This window comes from Aythya ferina (genome assembly GCF_964211825.1).
Source record: "Aythya ferina genome assembly, chromosome: 2".
NCBI lineage: Eukaryota > Metazoa > Chordata > Aves > Anseriformes > Anatidae > Aythya > Aythya ferina.
This window is the reverse complement of record NC_140297.1, coordinates 45,135,149-45,151,849: the sequence shown is the minus strand read 5'-3', so window position 1 is coordinate 45,151,849 and position 16,701 is coordinate 45,135,149. Positions and strand designations below refer to the sequence as shown.

Sequence of the window (16,701 nt, the reverse complement as noted above, 5' to 3'; positions counted from 1 at the left end):
GTGGCACACTGATTGCTGATCAGCAATATCTTGCTCTCACATGCACACTTGTTAAAGCTTTTGGCTTTGAACTTTCTAGGCATCACAGGGAATAAGTAGAAAAACAAACATGAACAGAATTGATGGTCATGACTTCCCCAAATGTTTAACAAGAAGTGCCCTAATTTCAGAATCAAAAAACATATGCAAGGTTGCAAAAAGTTTCAGAACCTCGGCACACCCAACTATAGAAAAAGGATAAAGTATGAGACAGTGCATTATGAAATGAAAATGTGAAATGATATAAAAGTGTTGGTGCTTACTACTATACAACTATCACAAAACCAAGGGCTGGAAGCAGATGTGCAGCTGGTGGGCCAAGACAGTTCACAAACAAGATTGGGGATGGACAATTCAAACTCAGATGGTCTAGTGACTCCTTACAAGGCCAGCAAGTGCAAAATAAACTCAGAGTCACTATTAAAATAGTAAATGAAGGAATTAAACCACCAATGTGTCAATTCAATGTATGACCCTTCATAGTTGAAAAGTCCTTACAGAAAGAGAGTTTCTTGGCTCAGAAAGATTTTGTGGGCCAGGGTTCTAGTGAGACAGGGCACATCTCTTCCTTTGTGCCCCCACCACAAAGGGCCAAGAACCTCCTCGTGAAAGCAGTTCCACCCTTGGCTGAGTACTCTGGGTATTAGTTTGGAAAGATAACAAAATGCATCAAGTATAGCAAAAAGCCAGTAGCTAGTGACTTGCTCTAGGGGCTTTTCTCTGCTATTTTGTAGATTTTAAAAGAGTGATCAACACATCATTTATAAAAATGCTGACAAAATCTGGTTTCATTTACTCTGTAATGCTGCAGTGACATATGGATTGACACATGTAAGCATGAATAGAACTTAAACATATATTTTACATCCAGTGTCAACTGCAATAGAAATTATTCTTTACAGTAATAGTGCACAAAAGTCATGTTTTCCTGTCTGTTCAGTTGTTTTCACATCTTTTGAAATGTTCTCTCAATATATTTTTATTGACTACATGTATTAACTCATATTTATTTTGATACAGATGAACAAGATCGAATCTGACATTAAATCCATCTCTGTTCAGCTATAAAGACCATGAGATGAGTTTCCTGACACATCTGTTGACTGGATTGAAGATGTTAACCGTGAAAAATGGTTGTTAGCAGTTAAAGGTACAGATGACTGTTCTGAACTTCCAGAATTATATCCTGCACTCCCAAATATATTTTGAAAAGTCAGAACAGAGCAGAATTTAGAGTAAATTATCAAGTAAACAAACTACATTCCAGTGGTCAAATGTTTTATACAGGAAACTTCCTGGATTGAAATATTCTTTAAAACAAAACAAAACAGTCAGATGTGCATAACTACAGAAACAAATACGTTTTAAGAGAAGAAACAAAGTATTTTATAAAAAACACTATGACAGAATTAAAAAACAAACAAACAAACAATAGTTTTAACAGTCACCATGAAATACAATGGGTGTTTTAGAACATAAACAAGACAGGTATTTTCTCCACTCCAAAAATCATTCCTCATCTTAGTTTGAAAAAATACCTGCACTACTAAAATTTTCCTTTAAAAAAAAAGACTTTAAAGACTTGTTTTTTAAAATCTTTCAACAGATCTCAGGTTCTCAACTTGATTCTTTAATTATTACCTCAGAAGTCAGTATTTTGTGCTATCTAAGTGCAGAACTGACACTTCTCTTTCTACCTTTGAGCCTTTTATGAAACCGTTTGCCTCTTTGCTTCTGTCCAGTTATTCTCGTATTCAGCTCTCCTTCCAAGTATCTTCTTCCTTTTGCCATGTTCCAATGCTTTTCAATTCAGTTCCTAAGAAAGTTCTCCTGTTTCCCTCTCAGCCAGGAATTGGTCCTTCCATGGCAATTTCACAGACAACTGTCTCTTTCTATTGATCTTTCACTATAAGAGAAAGATTTCCCCCTTCCTAGCAGAACTCAAGATTAATCCATCATCATCTTGTGTCACAGCAGAGACCGGACCTGAATATTCTTCTCTTTTGAAGTCCAACATAGCCCCATATAATAGTAACCACATGCTTCTCAACACAAAGAGCAAATCTTCAAATTGCAATACATGATGCAAATATCCTGGAATAGTTTTAGAGGAGTAGCGTGAGCACCCTACCGAGGAAGCCCTGCTTCCTTTTTCATTAAACCCCGTTGGTTTGCTTTTTAAAAAACAAACAAACAAACAATTGAGAGTAGTTCCTAAATATAGTCAAATGCTGATCTTGACAATATATGACATTTTACCTTTCATGACATTTTCTTTTCAATAAATGTATAATCCTACTGAAATAGCATGCTGACTACTCACCAAATATCAGATTTTGTGTTATAGCCCTGGTGTTTCAGTGCCTCTGGACTCATGTAGTACGGTGTCCCAGTAAATGTAGTTGCCAGATCACATGAACCCATCAAAAGACGAGAAACTCCGAAGTCCCCTAAAAGTGATAACAGAAAGATCCGCCCCCAAACAATTAAGCACAATAAGACTAAAATTCTTACAAAGACCTTAACCATTAACGCAGCTTTCACATGCTTCTGTTCACTCTCCATTTTTAAATTAAGATCCACATTCTCAGTTTGTGTAAGTGGTCAAAATTCCAGACATGTCAACACAAAAACATTATTTTACAGAGAACCAAGAATATTGGTAATGAGATAGAGATTTTTTTTTTAATTCCTGCTTATCACTTCAAAGTCAACCCAAGTTGACTATAATTAGTAGGAATTTCTTATCTAGGTGTCCATCTTATTTAAAATTATGTGGAATAATGGGCTGACCTACTTCCCCATTTCTACCTACAGTCCATTTCAAAGGGAGAGATCAGCCTTTGCCAACTCTACTTATATTTCCAGGAAATGGCCCAAGGGATTAAACAAAAAAGGTTTTGTCCACATGTTCTGGTAACTTCTACAGATAAAAAAATAATTTTGCTGTTGGGATACTAAGAAAGGTTTTGCCCTGTCAATGTGTATGTAGTGAATAGCTCTAGGCATCAGAGTTTGATACTTCGGTACCACTGTGATTAATAATACAAAAAAAAAAATCAGAATTGTGTTTAAACCAACCTGTTATAATAAATGCTTGGAACTCTTTATGAAAGTGAAATTAATACAAAATAATTTCAGTGGCAACAAAGAACTTAACCTGTAAGTACTGCTTTTTGTAAATAAAGAGGATGAATTAGGACATCCTAACATCCTAACATGGATCGGGAAAACCATGTTCGATTAGAAGCACAGGTAACAAAAAGGCAAGATACTAATTAAATATTTATATTTCAAGGGCATATGCAAATATTTATCTATTTGTATAAACTACTGTTAGACACAATACAGTAACTGAACATTAAAAAATTTAATAACTTTTAAATATGGTTATTCATCCAAAATTCTGTGGTTTTTCAAAATAAGAACACCACATAGAAGAACATAGTTTCAAGAGGTCTCAGGATGTCATCTGATTCAAACCCAAGTCAAATCAGGGCCACCTTCAAAGCTACATGAGGGTGCTCAGGTCTAGGTCCAGGTGAGCTCTGAGCACCCTCAAGGCTGGGATTTCAGTGCCTGTATGGGTCCCTGTTTCTGTGTATGCCTGTCAGGTAAATGTTTGACCACAAATCAAACACTACATCAGACATCACTTTATGTAAATCTCCTTATTCACAGAATGTCTGCTGGACTGTTCTATCATAGTAAAACATATCTTTAAAAAGTATGCAAGTCTCACCGATTTTAAGAAGATTATTCTTCAAAAATATATTCTTGGCTTTCAAATCTCTGTGAAGTATTCGCCTGGAATACAAAAAGAAGTTCAACCTCATCTGACTTGAACGATTCAAAGTCACGTACCAAGTATTTCAAGTATTTATCTTCATTCCTTGCTAGGAAGGCCAGCCTACCGCTGCTACAAGTCTAACCCTGTAAGTGACAATGCACAGAGACTGGCATTAAGGAGCTTCACAAAAACACAGAGGTACATTCACAGACACCCACATGTGGGATGAGAGCCTAAGCAGCCAGGATAATAAAAATGCACCCAGGGATCCCAGCTTGAGAATACAGATACAGGCTTAACATGAGCTGCAGAGCAAAAGAGAAAAGCATGTCTTCCTGTCTGGCTCTTCTTAAAAGCATGACATCCTATTTTCAGCCAGAAGAATAAGATGTGTCACAATAGAATAAGGGATGAGAAAAAACAGCAATAAGAGCAATAAGCTCAGGTAACCCTCCTGCAGAGAAAACGTATTAACTTGAAAGACAAACATGTATATAGACTAGGCTACTTGTACAAATTTTTACGGTAATGGTCTGGAAGATAAAAGAACTTTACAAAGACAGAGATCAAAAGGAAAAGAAATAGAACAACTAGCTTTCACAGATATATTCTTCCATCAAAGACTGAAGCAGCATCAGAAGATACACACCATGCCAGGACAAACAGCATCTCCTCCATTTCTAGAGATTTTAATGTGTGACAGTAATTTTCCAGCTCATTAGGAAAAAAAAAAAATCTCTACAGTACACAAAGCATCTTCTCAATTAATTCTTATTAATAACACTTCCAAGAGGGTTCCCTACAACCTCAGCCAAACTTGAATTCAACCACTTTTAAGTTCCTTATAACTAACACTGTGTGTTATCAAGCCACCATCTCTGCTCAGGAGGAGCTTAGAATAGCTTCAGTACATAATGACTACTGAAACTGTGTTTGGTATTACAAATACACTACTTGTTTAGTCATTTAGAACAGATAAAGAAAGCAACAGAGGCTCTAAGATTCTTGAGATGTGGGCAGAAAAACTCAATATGGTAACAGATTTTATTTGTTCTTGAGCAATCCTCAAGTATTACATCAAATTTTATTGAATTATTATAGCCTAATGCATTTAATGCATTGAGATACTGAAATGATTTCCAAAACAGCTTCCATATTAAGGCCAGAAAATACGTATTCTACAGCACAATTAAAATAAGCAATTTAGTCCATGTCTCATTGGAAAATATTTTTTGCAAGAAAAGAAAAAAATTATTTAATTCAATATACTTAGTTCATAAATTGCATGTGGGGGGGAGAGAAAAATAGCTATTAGAAGATATTGTAGTATGCACGTAGCTGAACAAGGAAACATTTCTATTTTTATGGGACATAAAGAAAAGAGTTCTTTATACATTATGGATTTTTTTTTTTCCAATTTTTGTCCTGAAAATAATACTTCTAGTGAGAGATTGCACATTTGCAAAAATGAAAGTTGTATTCAGCATGTCTCCACTGATGTCTATAAATAGTTTATTCTCTACTTGGAAACTTTCTTGAGCAATATACATACATCTATCATGCATACATCAGTAAGGAAATTAAGCTAAGATTACATTCCTTATTATTTTATAAGCCTACGTACACACAGTTGTATATAAATTTTGCTTTGTCAATTTAGATTCATAAAGTATTTCCTTACCATTCATCACACAGAGCTTTGAAAGAACTTCACTTCACTGTCTTAGATTTTCATTTTTTGTATTATTATTTTGTTGTTGTTGATTTTAGTTTTGTAGAAACATAATCTTGAACCTAAAAGTTAGCTGGGCAACTGTGATTTGAATGACAAGTATCTTGATGTATAAAAAATATGCAAAAAACTTTCAGTAACTTACTATATGAGATAAAGAGAAGTATTTTGGCTACAGTGGTTTGAAATGGAATATAATGCTTATATAAACGTGCAACATAGCAATGAAAATATGATGCAAATTATTTGTGTTGCCAATAATTATAAGATGCTTTTATGCATTAATATGAGTAAAAAATTTTGTGGGTAATTTTTTTGGAACTTCCCGTGATGATAACTCTTGACACCAGCCACTTCAATCTGCCAGGATACGTCAGAAGATTAACAAGTTACAAGCTGAAACCCAAACTGAAACAACTACTTTAATTCTAGCAAGAAATAAATATATGTTGCCAATAAAGGTAACATGAATTAACTGGACTCCAGCAAATCTTAATCTAACTTGACAGTTATTGAAGTGGTTATTGATATTTTGGGTAGAAATTAACACTTCAGGATGGTTTTAAATTTAGACTATAAATACACCCGTACCTATGTTCTACAGATTACCTGCTTGCTGTCTCATACTCATAAAAAAGCAGCACGGATCACTGAGCAGTAGGCAGCCTCCTTCAATAAAGATGCCTCTGCAACATACCAGCAAGTGAAGCTGATTGAAGCTGAAGTAGTTTGCTTCTGCAAAATATTCAGCAATAAATTTCTCTTTCCTTTGTCTGAAGAACTATTCTGAGAACTAAGAGGTTCTGGGCAACTGTGAATCCTGTACTAGGAAAGACAATGTGAAATCCAGATAGACTTGGACAGCATGTGCTACCCTATAGATTGAAAGCAACAAACTTGTTTGAATAAATGGTAACCTCATCAAAATCTCTGCGTTTGCATATTGTTCATAAAGATTAGCAAAGTGATGGATAACATAATGGTCAGCTATATTCAAATTGAGGTTAAATGAATCAATGGCTTCATTGCCTGAGTGCTGTGGGATCCATTTTGTGCACTAATATGTGATGGACTACAAGTACGCCAGAGAGACCAGATGATGGTTTCATGCTAACTCTCTCTGTCTAGATAAGACCACTGAACTATGCTGCCTGTCCTCTACTTGTCTCTTTCGTTATATCAATGACAGATGAGGATTGCATCTATTTAATTCTAGATAATTTAGCTTTCAAGTTTAAATTCAAAAATCCTTCAATTATGTAAAATAGACAGTAGATAGCAGAGTCACCGGGAGATATTCATAACTCCTTTGGGATTTATGAAGCATAAGTAAAAGACATGAATGCCTAATCTGTACAACCTGCTTTATTTGGGGGGAAGAGAGCAACATAAGGTAGAAAAACAGTTCTTTCTGGAGGTAAATCTCAATGAGAGTTTTCAAAAAGCGTAGTTTTCAAAAGTTCAACTAATGGTGCACAAGAAACAGATCCACACAGTAATTTATGTCTAGAACCAGAAATTATCATTTTTGCTGTTCTGGGATAAAAACTCCCACCCAAAGCAGCTAGATTTTCTAAGAAATGGCATGAGGAAGTCCAACCCACAGATAATGAACATTTCAAGATTCTAACTCTAGGGCAAAGTTTTTTTGCATTAAAACATAGTTCAAATATGTATTAAACCTTTTTTTTCCCTTATCAGTATAGAAGAAATCACATACAACTCCTTTACACATAAACAGAGGGCTGTTATTCTATGTTTGTATTTCAGTAATTCCAACAGATTTCTGTAGGTACTTTTAAAGCCTTTTAAGCCTAAGCTTTGCCATTTAAGCTATTGTTTGGCTCTATAATAATAAGACAGAGAATAGTTTTCTAATGTGAATACAGTTAAAACCACGATATAATAAACGAAATACAAATAAAACTGTCAAGTCATTTCTATGTGTCTGGAGCGGTGCTATTAAATAGCTCTAATTCAAAGAGAGAAAATGAAATGCTGTTTGGAAAATCAAATTGTTATTTTCACTGAAGAATTCAACTGTACTTTTCAGGAAACCCAGTAATTTAACATACACATTTATCAAAGTGTTTATTTATAAGAATTTTTTAAAGATTTGAGAACAAATAGAAGATGAGAAAAATAAAGGAGAGAAAAAAAGAGTAGACAAAGGGACCTGTGAGAAAAGTGCAGATAACAGAGGCATAAGGAAATACAGAAGATAAAAGACAAAAAGAATGAACAACTTATACAATACATTATTATTATTACTCTGCATTAGTCTACACAATACATCCTCTAAACACACAGGTTAAACAAAGGATTTTACCAAAAGTGGACCTTCCAGATTAGTAACATTTTTATGATAAATTATTAAACCAGAATTCAAGAAGGGGAAAAAAGCCACTAATGGTTCAGTTAAACAGTCAGGATTTTTATTTCAATTTTCCTCTGTCCTTTCTGCCTGAGGTGAGTGCTGAAAAACACAGCATCCCAAGAGATCTCTCTTTGTTGTGCTCCCATCACTGCAGTCTGTGGGGATGGCATGGTGCATCACGTACAACCCCCAGATAAATTGGCATTTAGGAACCAAAATGTTCTGAGTCACAGACAGTAATTCACTCTGCCCTTTTCCCTCTACAGTCTGACTCTGCAGGTGCAAAAACTCATTAGGCATCTCTCAGTTTAGGTCAAATGTATCCTACATACTTCACTTCAGCTCAACTGAGAAACAGTTGTTCTTGTTGACCGGTGACTATCTCCACCTGCTCCTCTCTTGAAACTCAAGTTCAAGCAACCAAATTTGGCCCAAGCTACTGTGAGATAAATTTGAAACAGCTACATCAACGTGGTGCTGTTTTCAGCCTCAATTTAGCAGATAATAATCTTTATTTTTTTAACTACTCATGCAGAATTGAAGACTAATTATTCTAGTTTATATTCTGAGTAGAAAAAAAGAAAAAGACAAGAAAAAAAGAAAAAAGGAAAAAGAAAAAGAAGAGAAAATAGAAGAGAGAGGAGAAAAAGGTAAAGAGGAAAAAAAAAAAAAAAAGAGAAAAAAAGAATTCTCATCTCCAGACTCTGGATGTAACCTAACTTTTCTCTCTTTCTCTCTCCCCTCACTAGCTGTGCTAATAATTTAAGCCATTATTCTTGGCAAAATTATTATTATTTTAATTTTTCATCTCTTGAAAACATGCATCTAAATCTGAGTGAGGTAGTGTGCAGATTAGTTATTTACAATTGGCAAAGTAGGTGTTACACAAGGTGAAAGCAGAGAAATATCCTTAACCTATGCTAAGACAGTCCTTGCAGCAATGACATTCTTATTTCTGAAAGTTCAATAGGAATTATAGCCCAAACAGTTCATCTTGGCAGGATGAAACACCTTGCAAATCACACTGGAGGCAAGAACTACACTCGCAGAGATTACCAGGTAACTATTCACCTGTTATTATCCCTGTTCTAAACAAGTGAGGTCTCCACAGCTGTTCAAAAGTCTGCAAATCAGTGCAAGCATCTTGTGTGGAGTGTGCTACCAGCAAATCCAAGGGATGGTCAAGAATGTTGGATCCCTAAGGCTCACAAAAAGCCTTTTAAGCCTTGCATTGAGACCTTATTAGACCAATGCTCTACCACTCTCCATCAGATGACCAACTTGACACATGTGGTGTCATGGAATCTTAAACTATTAGTTATGAAATGTGTTAATCAATCATAGTCTCATGAAATCACTGTCTTAATGATCTGTAGTAATTTTTTAGGTTAATCTTTGATGTGTTGTTAAAAGTAATGTCAGTTTTCAAAGAATGTAAGCATATAAGATTTTAAGGGGATTACATCAAGCACTTATATTTGATTCTTCGCATTAAACATCTGCAAGAGCTCTTTGCTGAATCCCCTTAAAAGTTGTCTTTATTTTAAACTTTAAAACTATTTTATTCTAACAATATTGAGCAATTTCTATCATGTTAAATTTTTCACTTGGCTCTTAGAGAATTTGTCTCACACAAAGACATTTATCACTGCACTGTTAAAGATATAACATACAATATCCTTGCATGGTAGACAATTAATTACACTTTATGTATACTACACATACACTACAGCAGTTCGTTGACTAGGATTTTATTCCAATAAAAAATAATCAATATGGTTCAATTTCTATTTGAATAAATACAAGTCAGTAAAAGCTTACTCACTTCCCTCACGAGTTAAATGCTCTTGTATTAAAGCAAATGACTGTACCTTTCATGCATATAGTTGACTCCAAGTAACAACTGTATAAACCAGTCTATTATTTGTCTTTGAGTGAATACTTTCCCAGATTGTTTGTACTCTTGAATTTTGAAGTCTAGATCTCCACCCTGAAAAACATCACAACATTTTTAAATTTAAAGTAAGTACATTTAAAGTTAGTTTTTTAAAATGTCTTCTCTTTCATGAAATCACAGGATGCCATTTTCTTACACCTTCAGGCTCCGCAGAACACAGGCAGTAAAATTAATGCTGGCACATGAATTCTGAACTCTCACAGCACCAAAAGCATACAGAACTGAGGATCAAAATGAGATCAAGCTGTCTGGCTGCAGAAGGAAATTAGGTCAGTTCTCTCTCAAGAGTTACATAAAATCACAAAAGTTTTCAACAGTTCTCACTTCATGTCACCCAACTTTAGACATGTACTTCTGAGCTAGTCACCTCAAACTTCCTTAATTATAATTAAGGCAAAGGAACAGTCACTTACATAGTGCAATTAGCTCTGCCATGTCTGTCTTAGGAAGGGATGGATCATGTTGTACAAATGCAGTTTCTCTATAAAGGTTTATGAGGTCTACATTGTCCAGCTCAGATGTAAACAGCTAAGTTGAAGGAAATTAATCTGCCCCTGAATGGTCCGAACAATAGTTTGTAAATCTAGGGAAAACATTTCCACTTAAGTTGAACAATGCACAGTCAAGAGACATTCTCATTTTTTACACTGAATAAGCGTATCAGCAGTGAAGAAACTGTGCTGTTCTCTTAAGAATTAAAATACAGACTCTTAAATTATGATATTTTGTCTCTCTTCCAAATTCTCTTTTGTCAGAAACAAAGCAGAATTAAACTGTCTATAATCTGTGGCATGTGTTATTGTAGATACTTCATTAAAATTACAAGTGAATCTAGAAGTAACACTAAAAATGGAGCAGTATGATACATAGCAATATATATAGAAAAAGACTACTCAAAAACTATAAAGGCAGATATTTGTAAAAATCAGTCAAACAGCATGATAAAAGAGGCTCTCAAAGAAGCTTAAATGAAGACCATTTATTTTGCTAAAAAAGAGAGAAATGGTTGTTTATCCACTTTATAAAATAAATGGATTTTGTTTACAAGAATGCACATTAGTGGCAAGTACTATGTCGAGGTAACTAATCCCAGAGCAAAGGGATGGTGAGTCTAATTCTATACTAGTGATTAATTACCTTACATCAGGACAACCTACTCTGCATAAATCATTACTTCTGCATAAAATCAGAAGTATTACGTGCCACATACAAGAAAATAGTTTAACCTGCACCACTGTCCTAAGTGTATAGAAAACAGACCACTAGCTATGCTGATACATGCCATTTCCCATGATCAACCCTTCCCTGTGCTGTTGACTCCAAAAGGTTATGGTCTCTTCAATATTCCTTGTTTTTCTGTTCCCAAAACCACAGTGCTTCATACTGACGTTACAAAATAAGCAGGTTCTGTCCTTGCAGATCTATGCATTTCTATTTCAGCATGAGTTTACAATAGTGTTTGTGGTTCTTCAGGCTCTAAAAGTTGCAAAATTCAAGAGTGATTGTGTTGAAAAAGAATATATTTTGTCATACATTAAAAATGTGTTCCCTGACAATGTCCTGCAATTTCTAAATTGAAATGTCTGAGTCATCTTGTTCACTAGGGATGGGAATAGGGCTTTGACTCTCCATCTGCATCCCTGCTGCAGCCCAGAGAGAAGCTCTTCTGGGAACTTGGAGCTCTGAGCAGCTGCTTCCCCTTTGCAACTCCAAATGTTCAACAGCTTCCCAATGGCTGCTCACAGCGGAGCAGAGGAAGGGAAGAAAAGGTATTGCTGGGTACTTTGCTGCATGGCAACCAGATGGGCTGTGCCTGAGCCTACACACCTCAAAAAAGTAGTGACTCACCTACTCCAGATGGCTGCCCCAGACCATTGAGAGGCAATAGTAGCAGTAGCCCAAGATTCAAGGGCTGCTCTGACACGTGCTGCTGCAGGCTACTGTCCCCAGGGGACTGTCCCAGTAAGGAAAGCTGAGGTGCAATAAGTGCTGATCACCATTTCTCACTGTCCCAATATGAAATCTCTCAATCACATGTTGACACACACAGAAAAAAAGCAAAGAAAATAAACATAGGATGTGAAGAGTTAGGCTGGTGGGTGCTCGCAAGTAGGGGGAGGTTTCTTTCAGGTGGTCGAAGAAGAAAAGCAGCCAAATAACTACATGTGCCCTTAGGTTAACTGTATTGCTTTTCACAAGACCAGTCTCAATGTCCCACAGACAATTTAACCTTAATTTTGTGTCTAAAAAGGGAAAACAAAAGTGTATCATAAAAAAAATGCTGAAATACTGCTGCCCAATTTTACATTCTGGAAGGCCAGTTACAATGAAGCTCATAAGGAAGTTAACAAATGAAATACAAATTAAATAGGAAGTTTCCAAGCTGCAGTTTCTATTTAAACGTCAAAAGCATCAAACACACCAGTATCTTATTTAAAACAGCTTAGTACCTAGCACTGATAATGTGAACAGGCATTCATTGCTCTAGTTATTGCTTCCCCTCAGATTTCCTTAGCATATGTATACTCACATCACAGTGAGACTGCAGTGAAGAGACAGAAATAATTATCTGGGGGAAGGTGCAACTAGTTCTGTTTTATGATGTACTAAAATGATACAACATTTAAAGGAACTACATTATTTTAATTTATAAAAACTATTTTATTGAAGTCCAATTTACATCACAAAATTAAATCCAAGGTTCATGAAACCAAAGGTTCATTTTTGTTTCAAATCTGACTTAAATGACAAAGTTTAGATTGCCTATACGACTCTGAATGAGGGCAACTGCCAAAGAAGCTCAACGAGAAAACTGAAACTGAATACATGTACTTCCTTTCTATAAATTTGATAGAATTCAGTTATAATAAAAGATGTCAAGCTTTTTGTTCACAGGACAGGTTTAGCACAGGGCAGCTGCATTGGAGGCTCACTCTGAACGAGTCAAGCAATAATGAACAAAGTACAGTAGCTAATGAATAAGTCACAGTACTTTGGAGAAAACAGAATAAGGCTGAAAGGGTAGTTCTGTTTCCATGCCAACTGGATGTTTATTCTTTATTCTGAGTCTGCCCAAGAGTACAAATTACTGCCAATGTGGTAATTATTCTATGCATGAGAAACTGAATGTACTAGACTTCCATACAAGGATCGGACTGGAGAGCAACACATTTTTCTTATTCTCAATTGAAATTGACATATTTTTCATAAAAAGATCCTATTCCCACCACATTAAAAAATGTAGAAAGAGAAATAAATACAAAGATGCTATAGAGAAATAAATACAAAGGTATAACTTCTAGAAATACCCAAGGTAAGATAGAAAAGAATCTTTATAGCAGTATGAAAAACCTTGCTTTGTACTTCCCTTGCCTGAGTATTTGATTAAATACATCCTAATTGCTTAAATGCAGTGATATGACATCACCTGTCCTTTTGGAAAAATCAGAAGCAAATCCTAGTGGAGCCAGTGTCATTTTTACCTGACCTAGCAAACTCAAAACTGAAAAGATTCAGCTGCACAGCCAACGCATCTATTTCCACCTTCTTTATTTGCCCTGTTCTAATACATTCTCATGTGTTTGAGTATATGTCTCCTGGATCCTCGGGCAACTCCACACTGAAACACTCATTCAGTTTACCTGAACAGAAAAAGGCCCTAAGGAGTGTTGCAGCAGCTGTTGATTATTATTGATTACTATCATGCCCTTTTTCATTCACCACTAACTTTATTTCAGATGGAAAAATAAAAAATAAAAAGCAGTGGACCAAAGCCACCTCCTTAATGCCGCTAAAAGAGATTTCCTTATTCCTATAGGATCAACTGACCTGGTTCTGGGCGACTTTCTACCACTGATAGAGAGAAAGTGATTCACCATGCACAGGAATATCTGGGCAGTTAGGAAAATGTTTCAGTTATCAGGTCTGGAATTCCAATGAGAGTTGGCAATATAAAATTTCCACAAAGCCTCAGCTGTCAGACATTCAGGGCATGTAGCAAAGTAGCTTCTGCATGGGTGTTAAAATAGGATGTTCACAAATGTTTAGATTCTATAACAGAATCAAACATTTCAGATTTAATAAAAATAAATAAATACCAGCTAAAATGTGCATTTAAGTGTCATCGAAGAAGGCAAGGAAGCAATGACTGGCAGGAATTGTACTTCTTTAATTATTCACGCCAAAGCTGGATGCTTGGAGAAACGTGATTACAAGTCTGATGGTGGACAGATAACCCAGTGGTCCAATGTCATTAGCTTTCAAAGCATTTCAAATGTCTAGCAGAGCACGACTGAAAATTCTGCTTCGCAGTTTCATAAAAAGCGCACTACATGTACAACAGATGTTTTTAGAATAGTACATCTATATTTAATACAAAAATAGGGACTTGTATCATATAAACTCTTAAAAAGTTGGCTTAAATATGTTTAAATACTTCTTTTAAAAATGCCTTAAGACAGATTTCATCAACATGTTTTTAAACCAAATGCTGCAGTCAAAAAAACTGGCAACGATATTGTCATATAGCCTATTTTAGTATTTATTGTATCCTCTACACTCTGGTCTTTGACTCATACAGTGTTCTCCAATTTATAAAGCAAATTCTGCTACCAAATTCATGGTTCATATGATCAGGCTTAAGCTTCTTGTAATCAGCTCCAAATCATGAGAGAGTTTTCCCTCCCTGATTTACATCAAATTTCACACTGCTTCTCCACAGACCCAGCCTCATCTTCTCTTATCCCTTAGTAGTACATATATGGTACAAACTTTCTAGGCTCACCTGGAGACCTCATAATGTGTCTGCCTTTAAGTCTGACTTGAAATACTGATTACAGTGAACAAAATGAACTGGTATCTAAATCACCTCTTTTCTCTTCTCTGGTTTGTTTGTCTATAAGCTATGAATCTGTGAGCTCAAGTGACCAGGTAAATATTGTGTTTATGAAATATGCCTAACAAATAGCAAGTGATACCACAATTAAAGAATAAGTTGAGAGTAAAATTCAAATTAGAACATTAACAAACAAACAAACAAAAAAACCTGAGCTATGTTTCTTTTAAGACCCTATTTTAAATCACACATTCTGTCAAATTTCTTCCAAGTAACCTAAAAGTCTCACCTCACAGTACTCCGTGATAATGCAGAAACTATCTCGCTCCACAAAGCTTGCATAAAATTTGACAATGGATGGATGGTCTAATTTGGAGAGTAGTTGTGCTTCCAGATTTGCTTCAACTGTTTCATTAGGCTTTAGGTCTCCAACAGAGATCTCCTTCAGGACCTTTCTAGAGGAAAAAATAAATCTTCATATTAATAAAAACAGAAAAATAGAAAATCACATAATGCTCATAAACCCACCATAATTTCTTAAAATGTAAAATAATAACATTAACCACGTATTTGGCAATACAAAATAATGAGGCAAATATGGGTAAACAAAGAGAATGCATTTAAATGCCATAAATATGCTAGTCACCATAGTGATTAAGCAACATTTTAAAGATGAGATTTTGAAGGATTGTTCACACCAATTCCCTAATGCACTGTTTTCTTCATGACATGTTTTCAGAGCTATGGATTACTGTATAATGATAAACATAAATAAAAAAACAAATCTAAGTGTTTTCAAACCCACTCAGAGCATATGTTCAAGATTCATACAAGAAATAAGAAGTGGCAAGAAACAGTCTGGTTTTGCTGCTTCTTCCAAAGTCTCTCCACGGATGCATGAGAAAAATCATAGGCTAGAATTTCTGTGACTGTTTTTCTGATTAAAAGTCAGGACAAGGATTTATTTTATTGGGTAAAAACACCAGGAGACGTGTATGGATGAACAAGGAGCTCCTGACCAAGCTTGAACAGAAAAAGAAGGCATACAGAGAGTGGAAGAAAGGACAGATAGCCTGGGAGGGATACTAAGCATTGTCTGAGCAGCCAGGGTTTGGGTTAGGAAAGCCAAAGCCTGTTTAGAACTAAATTTGGCCAGAGACGTAAAGGGCACTAAGAAAGGGTTATATAGGTTTATTGGTGATAAAAGGAAGACTAGGAAAATTGTGGGCTCCCTCCAGAAGGAAATGGAAGACCTGGGATATGGAGAAGGCTGAGGTATTTCATGACTATTTTGCCTCAGTCTTAAGAGACGCTTAGAAATGGCTCATTGATCTTTATCTGATAGTCATTCGAAACTACTAGAGAATATCACAGTAATTTATTGAAACAAAGTGAAGAACTTCCAATAACTTGAATACATGAAAGGTAAGTTTGACATTGAAGGAATGTCTTCACAGTGCTTTTGATGATTTCCCATTCGATACTGCATGGTTGTAAAGTCACAATATTTAAAAATGACAGGGATAAAACTACAGTTTCGATTGATCTAAGGAAAAAACGGTGTATTCCTTCATAAGAAAAATTCTTCCTAAATCTCAACCATCAGTTACTAACAACGCATGAATTTTTACTTAAACTTGCCTAGTCCTCATCTGGCAGTGTGATGAAAAACTGTGCCACTTCATTTGTCTGCATCTCAACAGACAAGCCTCATGCTACAAAGACAGGTAATACCTACTACAATCTTCTCATCTTCAGCTGGCATGGGGACATTATTCTTTCCTTCACACAGATCACATCACAGAACTGACAAACAGAATGATTCCTTGTTAAGCATCACTTAATGCAACTTCCTTGTATGCCCAGGACAGCAATAAAAGCCTGATGTGTTGATGTTGTGGGATAGCTTGTCATCTTAGTCACTCGGTGATTTTGATGCTGTCATCAGCTGTCAGACAACAAGACGGGTGTT

At 35.6% G+C, this 16,701-nt stretch overlaps 1 protein-coding gene across 1 annotated transcript in view; it reads right to left on the bottom strand.

The window, feature by feature from the left end:
* Positions 1 to 16,701, bottom strand: part of NEK11 (NIMA related kinase 11) — a 104,012-nt gene that overhangs the window by 69,315 nt on the left and 17,996 nt on the right. The window contains exons 3-6 of the mRNA XM_084511733.1: positions 15,019 to 15,184; positions 9,810 to 9,928; positions 3,782 to 3,846; positions 2,363 to 2,489 (exon numbers count right to left, since the gene is read on the bottom strand). Coding sequence (XP_084367859.1) covers positions 2,363 to 2,489; positions 3,782 to 3,846; positions 9,810 to 9,928; positions 15,019 to 15,184 — 477 coding nt within the window. The remainder of the gene's footprint in view (positions 1 to 2,362; positions 2,490 to 3,781; positions 3,847 to 9,809; positions 9,929 to 15,018; positions 15,185 to 16,701) is intronic.